Source organism: Cynoglossus semilaevis, chromosome 6, assembly GCF_000523025.1.
Source record: "Cynoglossus semilaevis isolate Cse_v1.0 chromosome 6, Cse_v1.0, whole genome shotgun sequence".
Lineage (NCBI taxonomy): Eukaryota > Metazoa > Chordata > Actinopteri > Pleuronectiformes > Cynoglossidae > Cynoglossus > Cynoglossus semilaevis.
Window position 1 is genome coordinate 7,444,652 of NC_024312.1, and position 17,176 is coordinate 7,461,827.

General features: G+C 38.6%; 2 protein-coding genes across 2 annotated transcripts; both read left to right on the forward strand.

The window, feature by feature from the left end:
• Nucleotides 1-139: 139 nt before the first annotated feature.
• On the forward strand, nucleotides 140-7,008 carry usp3 (ubiquitin specific peptidase 3). The gene is made up of 15 exons (XM_008311707.3): nucleotides 140-593; nucleotides 845-905; nucleotides 1,970-2,107; nucleotides 2,274-2,357; nucleotides 2,671-2,752; nucleotides 2,871-2,950; nucleotides 3,474-3,587; nucleotides 3,804-3,917; nucleotides 4,126-4,275; nucleotides 4,550-4,656; nucleotides 4,740-4,820; nucleotides 4,903-5,021; nucleotides 5,121-5,234; nucleotides 5,680-5,747; nucleotides 6,292-7,008. The coding sequence occupies exons 1-15, from the start codon at nucleotides 503-505 to the stop codon at nucleotides 6,719-6,721; spliced, it is 1,833 nt and encodes a 610-aa protein (XP_008309929.1). The 5' UTR covers nucleotides 140-502; the 3' UTR covers nucleotides 6,722-7,008.
• Nucleotides 7,009-9,112: 2,104 nt separating this feature from the next.
• On the forward strand, nucleotides 9,113-15,563 carry fbxl22 (F-box and leucine-rich repeat protein 22). Its single transcript, XM_008311708.3, is given in 3 exon segments — nucleotides 9,113-9,404; nucleotides 9,406-9,762; nucleotides 14,989-15,563. Coding segments are annotated over 3 exon segments (789 nt in total). The 5' UTR covers nucleotides 9,113-9,321; the 3' UTR covers nucleotides 15,338-15,563.
• Nucleotides 15,564-17,176: the final 1,613 nt, after the last annotated feature.

Sequence of the window (17,176 nt, forward strand, 5' to 3'; positions counted from 1 at the left end):
AACTATTGGCACTAAGTTGGTATTTTTTAAATGGTCGTGAACTGAAACCAAAGGCCACGAGCAGCGCCTGGTGGCGTTCAAGAGAAAGCGGAAATAGTTCTCTGCAATATATTTTCTCCCATCTATTTGGCAATGGGCCGAGCCGGCAGACGTCACGTCATATCCGCTAGTTTTTCCATTTGTTTTTTTACGCACGGCAGCGGTGTACTGTGACAATTTACACCATAGACAAAGTCACTGTGTCATTTTGCAACACGTTAGACTAAAACGTGTCATCGCCTTTTCTCTGTACACTTTGTTTTTATGGTTTGAGCGAACAGTGACACGGCAGTGTGTCGGCGTTAGCACAGACAGGAAAACGTGTATCTTCGGTGAGGAGTTCTTGATCAGCTAACATTAGCTGGCTGCGTTAGGTAAATAAACACACTTTAATTAATATTGGCTGGCGTGTGCGTGCAGTCGTGTTGAAAAAGGTCGGCTGAGTCATTCTCTGCCGTGACTGATGGAGTGCCCTCACCTGAACTCCAGCCTGAGCTGTGCTGCTGATTCGCCCGTGTTTCCTAACGGTGCTCCGTCCTCTTGGTGCTGCAATGGTAAGTACTACAATGTTTACACTGTTCGATTTTTCTTTTAATACCACACCGTTCAAGTTGAGCCTGTGTCCCAGACCTTGAAGTGGCAGCTATAGGGTTTATACAGGTTTTATATAATTTCTTGTCTGGCTGTTCAAGAGTCAACTTTGCATCAGTCAAGTGAATATCTATGAAATATTTAATGGCACATTCAAAAGCACTGCAGCGTGTTGTGTGGCGTCGTGAATTAATCATGTATCTTTTGTTTTCAGTTTGTCGGTCTAATAAGAGTCCGTGGATTTGCCTGTCCTGTATGATGGTCCATTGTGGAAGGTGCGTATCAGCAAACACACGGGAACCAGACTTAAACAGAACTTTATTTTGCTCAGTGTGTTCAAATTAAACACTATTTGCAAAACATATGTTTGTTTGTTTTTTTTACCTAAAGTGACTCAGTTTTGACATCGTTAATTCACTGTGGTCCTAACTCTCATGTGTCTGATATACGATGTCCTTGAAACATGAATTTGAATGGTCAAGTCTGAATCCATGTATCTTTTTGTATGCTAACGTTAGCAGCACAAGATCCAAGAGAATTGCATCTGGAAGGTTTTAGCTAGAATTCTGCTAGTTAAAGTTTGCTCCCATTTAAAAAATCTGTGTTTGACCTCTGTGGCCTACGTGTATTTGCTGAGTTTCTCATCTTCATCATCTGTCTCACGTCCCCACCTACCTGTCTGACCACATTAGAGTCCAGACAGAACACAGAGGTCAAATAGTTTACAGGGCTGAACTGCGCACAAGTGTGAAGAGTTTAGAGTAGACTCCATTTTCAAATTCTGACTGAAGTCAACTCTAAATAAATTGTTGTGTAAAATAATCACAAATAATTCAAAAATAAATTACTTGCTTTCAGCTCAATTTCTAGGATTTGTAATTAAATAATTTCTCTTTGTATTCCCATTTTCTGCTTTGTGACTAACATCTATGGTTTAAAGGTTCAAAGAAAACTCGTAAAATATTTAAATAATAGTTATTTAACCAGATTAAATTTTAATCAAGCTGAATAATACATTTTTAAAGTTTGTGGTTAAATTTAGTAACTGAGTAATAATTGATGACCTGCTCAAGCCAATAGCTGAGGGTCTGTTTCTTTCCCCAGAGGGGGAAATCTTACACAGCATTTTAACATTAATAAAACTTTAATAAAATTTATAAATATATATGTGTATATAACATTTTTCTTTTCATTTTTCTTTATTAAGTAGAAGATTTCTAAAAACCTGATGGGCACAGAAAGGATATGTTTTTGTTCATTATTTTTTTTGTGCATTTGCTGCCTCACAACCTTTAGGTGTTTATGCTAAAAATAAGAACCCAGCCACCTCTTGTTGCAGATATGTGAATGGGCATGCAAAGAAGCACTTTGAAGAGAGTCAAGTCCATGGCAACAGTCAGAAGAAGGGTGAGAAACAGGAGAAAGAAAGATCATCCCACGCTGTCTGCATGGACTGCAGCAACTTTAGCGTGTTTTGGTGAGTGCACTTCCTCTCTTAGACATCTTCCTCCCTGTGACAGCTGAATGCCAGCCTGTTGACAGCTGGTCATTTTGAAAAGACCTTGAAAATGAAACGATCACTTTCAAAGCTATATTGATTATATTTTTTACCTTTGAGTCTTGTCTAATGTGGATTTTTATAGTTACAGATGCGATGAATTTGTCGTCAATGACACCAAAGTCGGGCAGGTGCAGAAAGTCAGGGAACAGCTACAGACGTTGGAAAAGTAAGTAAATGTTTCTACAACAGTTTTATTGGTGATGCAGTTTTCTTAGTCATCATGAAACATTACAACATTAGAACAACAGTTGAGACCTAGAGAGTAGTGGTCAACTGTGAACTGTTGTAAAGACTGTCAAATGCTGTCTGTTTTCTTTGTTTGTTGTAATTATTCTTTACCTGAGCCATTGGCTTTCTTTATTCTAAGAAATTGCATTTTTACTTTTGTTCAACAGTATTTAATGTAAGAACCTGACTTGGACCTCATTAGAATGATGTTTGATATTACATTTATTTTAATGTGGAATGTTTTTTTACAGCTCAGCGTTGATGGGAGATAGACAGAGGAAAAGAAAACTCCAGGAAGGACTATGTTCAGACAGCAAATTGTTAAAAGACACTGTAAGTGATTTCATGTTCATACATGTGTAAAAATAAATAAATAAATAAACTCTGCTCTTTTCGAATACACTCCCTCTGTACACTGTAAAGAGTAAACCTATGTCGTTTTCTCTGTCAGGAAGGGGCAGCGTCAGGTGCTACAGGTCTGCGTAACTTAGGCAACACATGCTTCATGAACGCCATCCTCCAGTCCCTCAGGTGAGTGCTCTGCTGAGAGGTGTGTAGGTGGTGAAAAGATTTTCTGCGTGGCTCACTCTTTTCCCAGGATTTCCAGCAGTTTTTCTGTAACTCCAGGCCTTATTCTGAACAAATTACAAAAAAAGAGTTTTTAATATTGGTCTGTTTTTTTAAACACACCTGTTTAATGTTAATGTTATGCACTGATGTTTATTTTTTTGCATTTTTTACATTTATGTTAATTTTTAAATATTCTTTACAGTTTCACCTCAATATTTTGTACTAATAAGTATGTTGTTTTTTAATGTATTCTATCTTATTTTTAAAAAGTTTGTTACTCTTTCTAAATACTGATTTTTTTTTTAAATATTTTATTTGCTGTTGTATAATTCAGCCATTGTTTTCTTTTTCTATTCTTTTTTTTCTTCTTATTTTTCTTTATCCAGAACAAATTTGACTTCTTATCTTGCACTGTAGCAACTATTTCAGTCAGAGCAGAAATAAAGGGCAGCCTCTAATGTTCTCATTTTTGTTTCTCTGACAGCAACATTGAACAGTTCAGCTGTTACTTTAAGGAATTGCCTGCAGTGGCTCTGCGCAGTGGTAAGACGGCAGGAAGGAGGATGTACCACACCCGCAGCCAGGGGGACAGCAGTGTGTAAGGTCCTCTTCTGAAGGAGTGATGATTCATGCGCTTAGTTCCTGGCATGATGACATTACTCTTAGCATGTGTATAAACTATGATATTTGTCATTTTAAGTGATCACGGATGATACAAATATTTTTCGTAATCTTTGTGTTTCAATTATAAAGCTTTGTCATTGATTATTTCTGTTTAATAAAAGTAAATGCAGTGTGGTGTCATATTTAACAGGTCTTTAGTGGAGGAGTTCAGGAAAACTCTCTGCTCCCTGTGGCAAGGCACCCAGACCGCCTTCAGTCCAGACTCTCTTTTTTACACCATATGGAAAATCATGCCGAGTTTCAGGTGCGCCAACATTATACAGACCTAACCTTATGTAAAAAAAATATTATTATTAATAAGCTTTGTTACTCTGTTGTGTGCTCAGATGTGGTCTTGTGTTATAGCCAAGGTGAAGATGCACCAAAGATGGAGACACAGTGACATGGACTGTTGTAGAAGTGTGATTTAAGGCTGCATTTCTGTGTGTGTGTGTGTGTGTGTGTGTATCCAGTGGCTATCAGCAGCAGGACGCCCATGAGTTCATGCGTTACCTGTTGGACTATCTCCACAGAGAGCTCCAGTACAGCTGTAACGGTGCTTCAATCCCAGCTTCACCTCAGGACGATGTCAGACTCTCCACAACCAAGGACAAATGCAGCATGCAAGTCGTCTTTACCGTGCACTTTATTTATTTCCAGTTAATGTTTTTTAATTCATGGGAGGATGTATAAACATTACCAATATACTGTAATTTTAAAATGCTACTTGTGTTGCTGAAAGTGCTGAAAAAACATCTGACAGTTACTTTCTTTTCATGTACGTTGCTATTAGTAAGAAATTACTCAAAAAACAAAGGTGTTTTCTTTAGGTTTAGACTTGTGCACAGCCATGGTTGAAGCTGCTAATGATTGTTTGTTTTTTTTAAATGATTCCAGAAATGGACCAGGTAGTGTCGTCACATCTGTTTTTGGAGGAATTCTTCAGAATGAAGTCAACTGCCTGATATGTGGGACAGAATCTCGGAAGTATGATCCATTTCTGGGTAAGATGGCGTTTGTTGGGAAATAACCACGTACTGTAGAAGATGGTTACTGTGTCTTAACCTCCGTATTTCATCTCCTGTAGATCTTTCCTTAGACATTCCAAGTCAGTTCAGACAAAAGAGGAGTAAAGACCAGGAACCAGGGCCGACTTGTACATTGCGTGGTAATTTACCACCTCCCAGTAAACACACGCACCAGCTGAGAAAAACTTGATTAATGTTTAATGTCTTTTCCTTTATTTAAAGACTGTTTGCGTAGCTTCACCGACCTGGAAGAACTTGATGAAACAGAGCTGTACTATTGTCATAAGTGCAAAAAGCGACAGAAGTCCACCAAGAAGTTCTGGATTCAGAAGCTGCCAAAGGTAGATGGCTATAAAAGTTGATCACGGGGAAATGCATAAGAGGAGTCATAAGTAATGAGTCTGTGGATTTTTTTTTTTTTTTTTTTTTTAATATTTCAGGTCTTGTGTCTTCATCTGAAAAGGTTCCACTGGACAGCGTTTTTGAGGAACAAGGTTGATACGTATGTGGATTTTCCTCTCAGGGGTCTGGACATGAGAGGTTACCTTCTGGAGGTGAACTCAAGACAGAGTTGATGCAAATCATTGGTTGTTAAAATGTAACAGTTTGACTTAGGACTTGAATTCATGTAAAAAAAAGTTGAGGTTCAGTGTCCATCAGTGAAAGTCGGTTAAAAAAAAACACCACAAAGATGTCGTTTTGTTTGTTTTGTTTTTTTTTTATCTAAATCAGGACCACCAAGAATGCTTTTAATCCATCTGTTGATGAAAGGTTAGAAATTAATATGTAATAGTTTTAAAGGTTATGGAACCTGCAGGGGGCAGTAATAAGCAGCAGGTGAAGGAAACAAATTGTGCTTTTGAGCAGAATTAAAAGATGGATTCTAATACTGTATGAGTTCCAGTAGTAGTTTAAAAGTTTTAACTTTTTTTATTATAATGACCTAATGTATTTATTTATTTTCTGTTGTTCATTCCTGTCCTGTGCTATTGTTTACAGCCCGAGAATTCATTACCAGGAAGTTGTCTGTATGACCTGGTGGCTGTGGTTGTGCACCACGGCTCTGGGTGAGTAAATGTTCTGCTTCTCCAGGACTGTGTTCAGGATTACCAACCAGGGGTATGCAGGCATCTGGTGGTACATGATTGCAGTCCACGGGGGTTTTTAGTTTTGAGTCTTAGTTACTTGTTCATAGTAGAGGTATTTAAATTATTTTGCTCTTTCATTGTGCTAAGTTTATTATGAGTTTTCTTTAAACAAAAACAGTTTGAGGAAGGCAAAAAAATGAGACCTTCTGTACCACAATTTAAATGGTATAATATTCTTTTGTGCTATATACATATATAGTATGTAAAGTTTAAAAAACAAAATAAAAACAGTAGTTTATTCCTGTTCTTATTGAAAGGTTCTGTAGATTGCTGAAGGTCCTACAGCCAAATACTTGAGAGAGACTGAGAGATAACATCTGTCCATCTTCATATTGCCTCTGAGTGGCGACATTGCACCGCTGCAATGTTAAACGACCTCACGTTTCACAGCAGCAGAAACGGAAGTCTTTTTTTTTTTTCTTGAAGCCACAGAGCAGAAGCTCACATTTGTCTCCATTCACAGGGTTGGATCAGGTCATTACACAGCATATGGCAGCCATGAGGGCCGCTGGTACCATTTCAATGACAGCACAGTGACTCTGGTCAGTGAGGACACAGTGAAGAAGGCCAAGGCCTACATTCTCTTCTACGTGGAGAGCACTGACCAGGTGTCCTCGGACAGAACAAGCAAACCTCATTCAGACAAGGAGGCCATGGACAGTGTCTCTGCAGAAGCAGCTCCTCAGGAAACAGATGCAGCAGATTTATTGACACACAGTGCTTTAATGGATGCAGCAGCCTCTCCACATGTGACCTCAGATAATGCCAGGGTGGCAAGCGTGGGCACAGACGTGGCACTGCTGGATGAAGCTGATGTAGCTCCTGTGGAGGACGCAGCTGATATCGAGACCTCAGAAGAAGCCAGTCAAGCCCCGCAGACGGTTGCGTACTGATTCTGTCAGACGTCACTGCCTTAGGGACCAGCTCCAGTCTGGTCTTCACCTCAGCCCAACCTGTCACAGTGCTGGATAATAATCATCACTTTTCTTAATGTTTAACACTTGTGCAACCAATTTGTTTTTCTAATGACCTGCTTGACCAGTATCATTTATAATGTGCTGCTTGATTTTAAGTATAATATTAAGCTTTTGGTTTTATCAATGTTGTAAAGTATTTTTAAACAGAGGTAGTACTTCTCCATGTCATGTAGATTAGATTAAAGCAAAGCCCTGAAAACCAATGGTGTTGAGTCCTGTGTCTGTGTGGGTCTGAGGTGCTTCTCTGTATAATAATATATTTATATAGGTGTGTACACATGTACAGTATATGTCTACGTATATATATATATATATATATACACGATATGTAGCTATGTGTATATAGAATATATGTATTTACATATATATGTGAATATATATACAGCATGTGTGTATGTTTTATATGTATACACATACACGCACAATTTATATGTGCATACATATGCTGCTAAAATATATATAAGTAGATGTAAATATTTCTTTAATGAAACAATTCTTTCTTTTTCAGATCATCCTAGGATCCTAGGCTTTATATTAAGGATTACCTGAGGACAGAGATAGGCAAATAAAACAGAGCATTAATATTATCATGTCATTAATACTTGTTATAATCATTTTCCTGTAGGAGATCAACCACCTGGCGCCGTTGATGACGTTTACCGACACAAATGCAAGTAAATGCATCATACTTCTCTTCATTTCTTTTGACAACTGTCCCTAAATGCTGCAGTCATATATTTCTCAAAACACTGTTGTAATTTGTAGAAGTAGCTGTTAAGCTGTGTTACATTTTATTTAGAAAACAGAGCTGTGCTCTTATTTTTACAAACTCTTGTGGAGACCAGTTATAATTACCAAAGCTTTGCGACAGGTGTTGATTCAGCTCTGTCTGTTTATTTTCCCCTGGAACTGAAAGAACATTTGAAAAACAAAAATAACTTCTGTTTCAGTCTTTTGATGAGGCAAAGTAGCAGATTGTGCCTGTGAGAAAGACGTCCTCCAGAATTATTATATTGATGAATACATCTTTTATTTAATTGTCTGAGGACTATTTGTCTCACACTTGTATTTTTAATCCACTCCTAAGTAATTAATTCTCAGAAAAGACGTCTTTTGATGCGTTAACATTCAGTGACGGTTGAGAGACCTTCTCTTTCCTTTTGTGAATATAAATCCACCCACACAGTTCACTTCAGACACTCTTATGTGAGAGCTCTCTTCAGGACACGTGCCAACCAGTCAGCTTTCACACTCAGGCAGGAACAAGCTTTTCTCTGTGTGTATTTTGTATCAAGTTCACCTGTGGCTGTGCTCTTGCTATTTTTTTCCATTACTGACAGAAGTATATTTTATTTTCATATGTATTCCCCTTAAACTCAATGATGAGCTTATATTGTAAGTGTTCAAAACAGGGATGTGGTGAAGGACATCATGACACCATTAGGGAGAGTACAGGATGTAATCAGACTCCTAACCGCATCATTTCCTGGTGTCCTGCCAGTTGCCGATGAAAAGAGGGGAGCAGGACATCACCGGTAATGTAGCATCTATCTTGGTATGTTGTCTCTTATTCAGTTAATAAACAAAGTCACAATGTGCTGCTGCTTTATGTTCACGAGGCCTGTCATAGTCTGTCAACCTCACATCCTGAATACACACAATAGCTCAACTTAAATACTATAAAAATGAAAGCCAATAAACTCCTAATATATGACTAAAGGCTGATATAATGCGAATGTTAATATGACTCTTGCACAAGTGGTTTACGTACCCGATTTTATAGTCAAACTTAATAGATTTAGTGTTGTTTTATGCAAAACTGTCCTGTTAACAAATCCCTAAAAATGGCAGCAGAGACACAACTATCAGTGTGTAACTCGTTTTGTTGAAAAATATTTGTATGACTTTGAAGATTATTCTCATTAACCTGGGCACTGAACTTGAGGAACAGCCCTTTTCAAATGTGTTTATGGCACCACCCACAGGGGAGATGATGATGTTACATGCGCTCAGCTGTGCGGTAAATTGTAGAACATACTGCATTTTATATTTTCTTTTTAATATTTTTCAAACTTAACTTTGATAACTATGGATATTTACATATACTGTGAAGAAGTGATACTGTGGAGAATTACAGTTTATTCTGTTTATTCTAACATTTTATTATAAGATTAGGATAAATAAAATAAAATGTGCACTTGAGGAACTGGAGCTGAATGAAGAGATGCATTCATTAATGAGGAGAGTATTTACTGCATTTGCAGTGCCATTGCGTTACACAGTGTCGCTTTTACACTGGTGTCGTATTTCATTGCATTCAGTGTGTGTGTGTTTGTAAATGAGACCTGGATTGTGTAAACATCTGGCAGCCTGTTGAGAGCTATGACAGATGGAAAGGGAGCATAAGGCATAAACACTACCATCTTTGACCGTAGCAACAGTTGTCTTCCCAAAATAGCCTCCACTCTATACGGCCTTATATGTGCAGGCCTCCAGCGTGTGCCTGAGAAGGCATCATGTATCTAGGCCACACAATACCGGCTGCAGGCTCATTGTTGCTGTCTACCAGCAGTCCTATCTACGCCTCAGGCCCCCACTCTGTGTTCTGCACTGCTCACCATGCATATCACCCAACTCAACCATGAGTGCCTCCTCCACCTTTTCTCCTTTCTGGACAAGGACAGTCGCAGGACTTTGTCCCTGACCTGTCAGCAGATGCATAGGATCTTCTTGGACCCGTGCCTTTGGGATCTACTACACTTCAGCTCCCCGTGTCAGCTGAAGAGGGAAAACTACGTTCTGGGACCCTCGCTGCGTTACTTGACTATTTGCTGGTATTCCAGTCGGGTCTTGCAAGTGTGCAACATCGAGGATTGGCTGAAGACCTCGTTTCAGAAGGACATCTGCAGCAAACATGAGCGCCTCGTCAGCACCTTCCTGGGCCGCGTCTGCCACATGTGAGTGTCTGTGTGAGGCCCTTCCCAGTTCGTTATGTAATTTATGAAGACGACAGTGAATTTTCAATGAATTGAACATGGCACAGAGGGATCGCTGAAGGGAGAGAGAGAAGACATCACTGCTGACATCACTAATCTATAACAGGCGTTGGCAACCTTCATCACCAAAGGAGGCATTTTGTCATTTTACCACTAAATAACATTCAACAAGAGCCACGTAGGTCATAACCTTTTAAACAAAGTCACTAGTGCAGTGTAAAAAAAAAAATTCAAACACTATAGTCCTATTGCAAAATTTTAGCCAATTACAGGAAGGAAGCAATTTGAATATATTTTACCTTTACACCACAAAAAACAATAAATGACCACTTTGCTCCTGCTTCCTGCAATGCTGCAAAATGTTCTGAACTCTGTACTGTAGCAGAGAACAGTGACATTATGTTGTTCTTGTTAGCAACAAGCTGAAAAGACAACAAGCTGTTGACTGTCACACATACTGTAAGTCAGTGTCAGTGACATTTCTGCACTGCAATCTGCTCATACTGGCTACCTATCAGTCATGAATGTAGTTTTCAGAAAAACACCATCAGAGTAGATTTTCTCCCTTCAAATATTAAGAAAGTAGATGCAAAGAGCTGTAGAGCTGCACATGGCTCACATGCAGCGTCTCTGCTTCTGAGAACATCACATGAGGGCAGATAGACTGCAGTGTGTTTGTAAAAATACACATGGCCTGTTGAAAGTTTACATAAGCAGCTGGCAATAAAATCATTCTAAACAGATGGCGGAGCTGGAGCTGCTTCAGAAACAGAATTAACGACACATCTGCGGGACACGAGGCTAATGCTGTTTACTATGCGTTACTGTGGTTATGCCTTTCAGATGATGTTCAGGTGGAGTTGATAGACCACCAAAGTGTAGCTTTGTTGGCCTTTTGCCGCGTGTACGTGGCTGGTACAGTAGTACTGTATGTAGGAACGAGTACTAAAAAAGGCAACGAGAGGTTTCTTTGAAAGTTGACTATTCAGGAATGTTGGCTTTGGTGTTTGTAAACAAAAAGCATACTGTATTGGCCTTTCCCCCACAGCCTCATATGCAGGATATAGTATAAATGTAGATTAAAAGTACTTATTCATGAGTATGAGGGAGGTTAAAAAACTGGTAAAATATTTGGCCTACTCTATTGTTTTTCACAATAGGACTATTGTTGATGCCCCCACTTCAGAAAACACAATAATTCCTAAATAGAAAAATGCCTCTTGTTGTATTACTGCCATCTGCTAAATCTGTTTGAATACATCAACTTTGTAAACCATTCGTAGGAAAGGATTTAAATATAACAAAAAATCTATAGAATATTGTTTAAGAAAATCTCTGCATACTCTACCGCCACAGTAGTCAGTCAGGAGAAATCCCTGACGACACCTGCTGGGTTGGGACGACAACTGACAAAGGCACTCTAATTCAAATGTACAGTGTGTGACCTTGTTTGACTTGGACTTGACGACCAGTCAAAACCAGAACCACCTATTTTGGCTGACTCTAAACAGGCTCAAAGAAACACTTAGTGCATACTGATAATTCTCAAATACTCCAAAGAGTGAAGGGGGAGAAAAAAAAACAAGTGCACGTGACAAAGTGGGAGGGAACACAGAGAAGGGGCGAGTGACTGGGCTGCACACCCTCCTCCAGTCAGCTGCAGACTGCAGATTTACACAAGCAGGTGGAGCCTTCAATTGGCTCTTTGTTGCGGTTGAGGGAATGAACATGTGCGTCTGTCTCCGCCTGCCTCTGTCTTGATAAGCAGCCACAAAATCTCTGACGCCAAGCCTGTGTCTGAAGTTGTTATTTTTTATCTGACTATGAAATACTGTGTGTTTTTATAGCACCATTTCCAGTGTAATGTTCCCCTCCTGTCAGATGCCTACAGTAAATCAATGATCAAAACTCTCCCTCCATTTAAAGATCTAGAGGTCGCGCAATTCGAATTATTCATCGCTTTCATGAACATGCAGATCGTGCCGTGGACTAGTGAGGGCTACTGCGCCACAGGCTCAAACAGTTTTGAGTGGTTTTGCTGTGAAACGAATAATAATAATTGCCGCGTTCCCTTGTGAGATGAGTGCCATCAAATCTTGTAAATATATATGCACTAAAGTTTCAGCTGACAGCTGCTTTTGAATAAATCCACAGCTGAAGGGAGAGAGTGAAGAATTCCAAGTCCTTGTTAACATGTTAGAGAAAAAGTCGTCCATTTTTAAAAACCAAAGCAGAAAATGGTAAATATATGTTTAACTCACTCTACCAGTCCAAGGGATAATTTAATCAGATAAAGTAACCACAAGTACAGCAAACTGACTGTTCGGGAGATAATAACGTTAGTAATAGGTGTGGTTTTTCTGGGTTTAGATCAGACCATACAGTATGCAGATGTGAGCCAATACAGAAGCAACAACTACAAAAATACATCAAAAACTTGTAGTACAAACAATATAAATACATCTAAGGACAGCAAAAAAGACAAAATGTTTTCTCTTACACTGTGAATAAATGTCATTGTAGAAATGCTGAAAGAAGACCAAATATAAAAAATAGAACTAAATTAGCATAGAATAATTAAGCTAAAGGTTAAAAGAGCTAACATTTTTTAATTAAACAGAAATCCTGAATGCTAACATACCTGAGAATGAGAAGATAGACAAGATAAAATGTCCATTTATTATTGTTATTGTTATTTTGAAGCCAAGGCTTTAATAGGCAAATACATGACTTAACGTTTCAACATAAAGAAATGAAATACCCAACCTCACTAATGTTATTTAAGAATTGGCCCAAAATAAGAAAATATATTAGTAATAGGATGAGCAGTCCAATAGTAGTTTAAGTATAGTGGTACAAGAAGTAGTTTCTTACATACAAAAAAAAAACACCCAAATAAAAACTATCTAGAATAAGTCCCCAAAGAAGTCAAGTTAGCTCAAATATTAGTTTTAAAACTTGAATATACATACAGTAAATCTGAATAAAATGATCTAAATTATCACCAATCATCATTTACATTGTAAAAAAAACCCTTCTTGTGAGACAGAAAAGCAGGCAAAATACACAAAGAAAATACACACCTTAACTTTTTTACTCTTACAAACACCTAACACTAATACGAATGTGCCTAACCAACATGGTACTAATTCTGATCCTTACTCCAAACTATTTCTTAGACCTTAAAATACCCCGTCAATCATTCAGGACCTGTGAAATATCCCAACAAGGACCAGAAGTCAACGCAACAATAAAAAAAAAAAAAAAAAAATATCCCCCCTGCCCCTAGTATAGCTATACTGGAACAAAACAAAGACACATACAGTACTGTCACACGTGCACACGCCACACAAATTCATAAGCGTAGGTGCCATGAGAGGGCGAGAGAAAGAGAGAGAGGATTATATAACAAAGGTTGACGGAGTTTTTATAGCTATCATGTTCACCTCCTCTCCCTGCCTGTCACACAAGCTGCTCTTATTAGAAAGTAACTGAATCTCTAAATGCCACAGCGTCGTCTCCCCCGCCCCCTCACCGCCCCCGTGTCGTCACTCTCTCTATCATTTTTAGTCTTTATTTTTGCACGATTTACTTTGTTCACATCTCCTTCGTTTCACATAGGTGCCACTATAAATGTACTGTTTTTCCCTCTTAATAATAAATGGCACATTTGTGGATGGTGACACCTCTGGTGACCCAACAGATGGACGGCTAAATATAGAACAGAGCACCACTGTTTTTAAATAATGTACACCTGCAACATGAGTGTTCAAATTGTTAAAGCTTTCCTCGAAATAAATGAAATGAAAATCATTGATTAAACACTATACGTGTTAAAATAAAGAAACTTACCACAAAAAAAAGTTATATCATCAGTAAGATCTTCTTTATGGCCTTCTTCTTTTCTTGTTTTTAGGTCATTTACAGTCGCTCTAAATTATTTAAGCTGAATTACCTCCACCTACTGGTTTTATGACCAAATAAAAACATTTGAATAATATTCCCAAAAGGAAACAGTTAATATTACAGTTGCTCCTGCAAGATCATAAAAATCGTAAAAACTAATATCGTAAAAACTAATACTAATACAAAAATAAGTTTAGACATATGTTAGGTAATTATTACCATAATCATAATCACGATCAGTCACAGGTGGGTGTGACAGAAGCTTCTAGATCTGCATTTGCAGGAAACAAGAATAGGTCGGCTCTCACAGGAGGTTATTGGGAGAGATTACATAAGTGTTTATATAATCTGCACCAGCGGATATGAATGACATCTGACTGCCATCAGTTCAGCATGTCATTGTATATTTCCTACAGCGTGCAGAAAAGACATACAGTTTTCACAGCTACATAAGTTTACATATAAAACTATTTACATTTAAGTGAATCACCAAGCAATTAGCTGATATTGTGAAATTAAGTGAAGCATTTAAAAAAAAAAAAATCGATCCCTAACTGCACAGTGGTCTTGAATGACATCTATAATATGTATATGAAAACCTGGGGCCTTTTGATGGACGAGAAAACTGTCCTGCATCGTATTCCCATTGACTGCTGTGAATTGCTGCAGACCTCCCCTCCCCGACCCCTTCCTCTCCCTTAGCTCTGAAAGGACTATTCAGTAGATGAATGAGAGAATTGTACCACAGATACTAAATCATAAAGAGTCATTAAGACGGCACTATGTTTCATACATGCAACAAAAACAGAGTTTAAAGGACAATTTCATATATTTTTGGCACATTTTGCCTCAGGCCACTATTTTTTTCTAGACGATTGTTCTTCAGAGTATAGAGCAGACATTCAATCTTAGGACAATTGTAGCCCGCGAGTCAAAAAGTTTGCTCAAGCCTGGTGTAGAGATTGGTTGACGTTTTTGAGTAAACAGACTGCGATGTTACCATCTCTGACGTTGTTAAATTTTCATGTCCATATGACTCAGAGTAAACACTATATTTAATTACACGTTTACCCTCTGGTGATTAATTCTATTCAAGACACTTGAGGGAGTTTATCTGTAAATAACCGCACACGTCCGTTTTTATATAAATGAGATCCAGTGACTAAGATGATTAAGATCATTTGTTGTAAACACACGAGGGTTCTTTTTATGGTCTTTATTCACATGAGAGTCAACCTGCTCCTGCCCTCATGAATGTACCGCTGCTGCTCTGTGCCACAGATGCCCCAACCTGCTGCAGATCAGCCTGTCTGGATGTGGACACATCACCGACCAGGATGTGACCTCCGTGCTTCAAGGCTGCAAAAAGCTGCGTCGCCTCCACCTGGAGAACTGCGTCCGCATCACTGACTTCAGCCTGGAAGCCGTGCTGGTCCATGGAAACAGTGTGAAGGAAGTGAAGGTGGACTTCTGCAGGAACATTACTAAAGCTGGACTGCGTGCTGTCAGGGAGAACAGGCCGGATATTAAACTGAGTGCAGAGAGAAGCGCTGATTTGATCCCCGACAGCAAACCTGAGGAGAAGGTGCCGCTCAGGAGGACACTCCAGAAGGTTCTGCAGTTCTCCTGAAGAATTGTATTCCTAATAGAAGATGTGGGAAATCCATGGACAATTACTCAACAACAAACCAGTGTTCTGTGTGATTTTGAGATGAATTTCTGTTGTGTTTTTTTTTATCTTTGAATTTCACTTTTTTATACAAAGTATTGTGTGCTGAATGTGAATATTCCTTAGAAACATGTTTTTCCTATTGTATCTATTCCATATTCAATGGACCATAATGTCTTATTTAACGTAAAAGGGTTATTGTTATTAAATTAAATCATTCTGTTCATAATGTCTTATTTAACTTAAAAGGGTTATTGTTATTAAATTAAATTATTTTACAACATAAATAAAACTTTTCAGCAGGTTAATCTCCTTTAGCTTTTTTGCATTTTTCTCGTTAACTGTAATCCCACTGCAGCCCTGTGGTATTACAGTAAACGAAACTGTATACTCCTCCTTTACCAGTGACCTGCACAGCTACAATAACCTGGTTAGTGACGCACTGATGATGTTATTGTTGATTTGCTGATGCTATGGGGATTTAGCTGTGTTTGAGCTAACTTTTAATTTGAACATACACTAGTTTTGTCCCTCATGTCAGCTCAGGGAGGAGCTGAGCTCACGGATTGGAATCTTATATCATATGTCTTATATAAGACTGTAAGACATGTGAAAATGGCTTGATTGGTGGAGTGGCTCTGTCTGTGACAGCCATGTGACTGTTTTTATTGCAGGCAGCTGTGATTGACATCCCACCAAAGGTAAATGTATACTTGAAAACATAGAGTATTTTTAATTTTTCTTTTATTCACTGTCTAATTTATATTTCCAGATTTTTTTTCTGAGAGATATTAATTTGTTTTTCCATATTTCACATTTACACTATTTTTTAAAGTTAGGGGTTCTCAAACTATGGTACATGTACCGTTAGTGGTACTTTTGGCTCCATAGTGGTGTGTGTATGACCTTGGTTGCTAAATGACATCATAATATTAATAAGGATTAATAATTCACGTACTCATCTTAGCTGAGCCAGGCTCAGTTTGTCACACCGGTAGTATTTTTGGAAATACTTGGTGTAAAAATACATGTAAAGAGGTAAAAACTTGTTTACCAAAAACCAAAGACTTCCTGCAGACCTACAGCAGGATAATAGAACACAGACATGTAGCAGAAGAACTAAACTTTTTTTTATGATCCTCTTCACTTAAGGCAGACCTGTAGCCGCGTGTTGCCCAGGTGTGTGTCCATCACCACTGTGCAGCCAGCGTAGAGCAGCTGCAGCATCCTTGTTTGTAGTGCTGTTAGTCCTGCTGATGTTCGACTCCGTGCTTCCTTTTTATTCACCAGCTCCTGCATGGAGCCCACTCAGTAGATGGAGTGACCCAGCACCAGCCTCATGTGAAGTACCACAGATCAGCGAAATATAATGTGTAGCAGCAGACACAAAAGATTCTTGTGTTTGAAAAGAATGTCTTCTCAGTGGTGTGGCCTGCTCCCAGCACAACAAGTGTTTACTGTGAGTGAGAATGAAAAGGACACAGTGTAGTGTCCTACAGTTTTGTCTCAAACATGGAGTCCAGAGAGTTTCATTCTTTATTAAATTCCCACTGCTCCATACAGTCATTGTATTGACTACATTTGCTGCACAAAGGCATGCTGGGCTAAATAATAGCTTGTAGTCCTTACAGACAAAATAAGGAAATCACCCCCACCTCCCCTCCACACACACAAACACACGATTTGTGTTTGTATAGACACAATACAGTCCTAACACCTTTACCCTAATTATTAAAAATACTGCATGTACATGATCCTAATATGTACCCTATTTTTATTTAAACCTTACTCTAATCCTAG

What these genes read in the sequence shown, in the direction of transcription:
- usp3 (XM_008311707.3), top strand. Translation starts at nt 503, where the DNA reads ATGGAGTGCCCTCACCTGAACTCCAGCCTGAGCTGTGCTGCTGATTCG. An exon ending in CAGCTACAGACGTTGGAAAA is followed by an intron (nt 2,358 to 2,670) that starts GTAAGTAAATGT and finishes GTTTTTTTACAG; the next exon opens with CTCAGCGTTGATGGGAGATA. An exon ending in ACCAAGGACAAATGCAGCAT is followed by an intron (nt 4,276 to 4,549) that starts GCAAGTCGTCTT and finishes AAATGATTCCAG; the next exon opens with AAATGGACCAGGTAGTGTCG.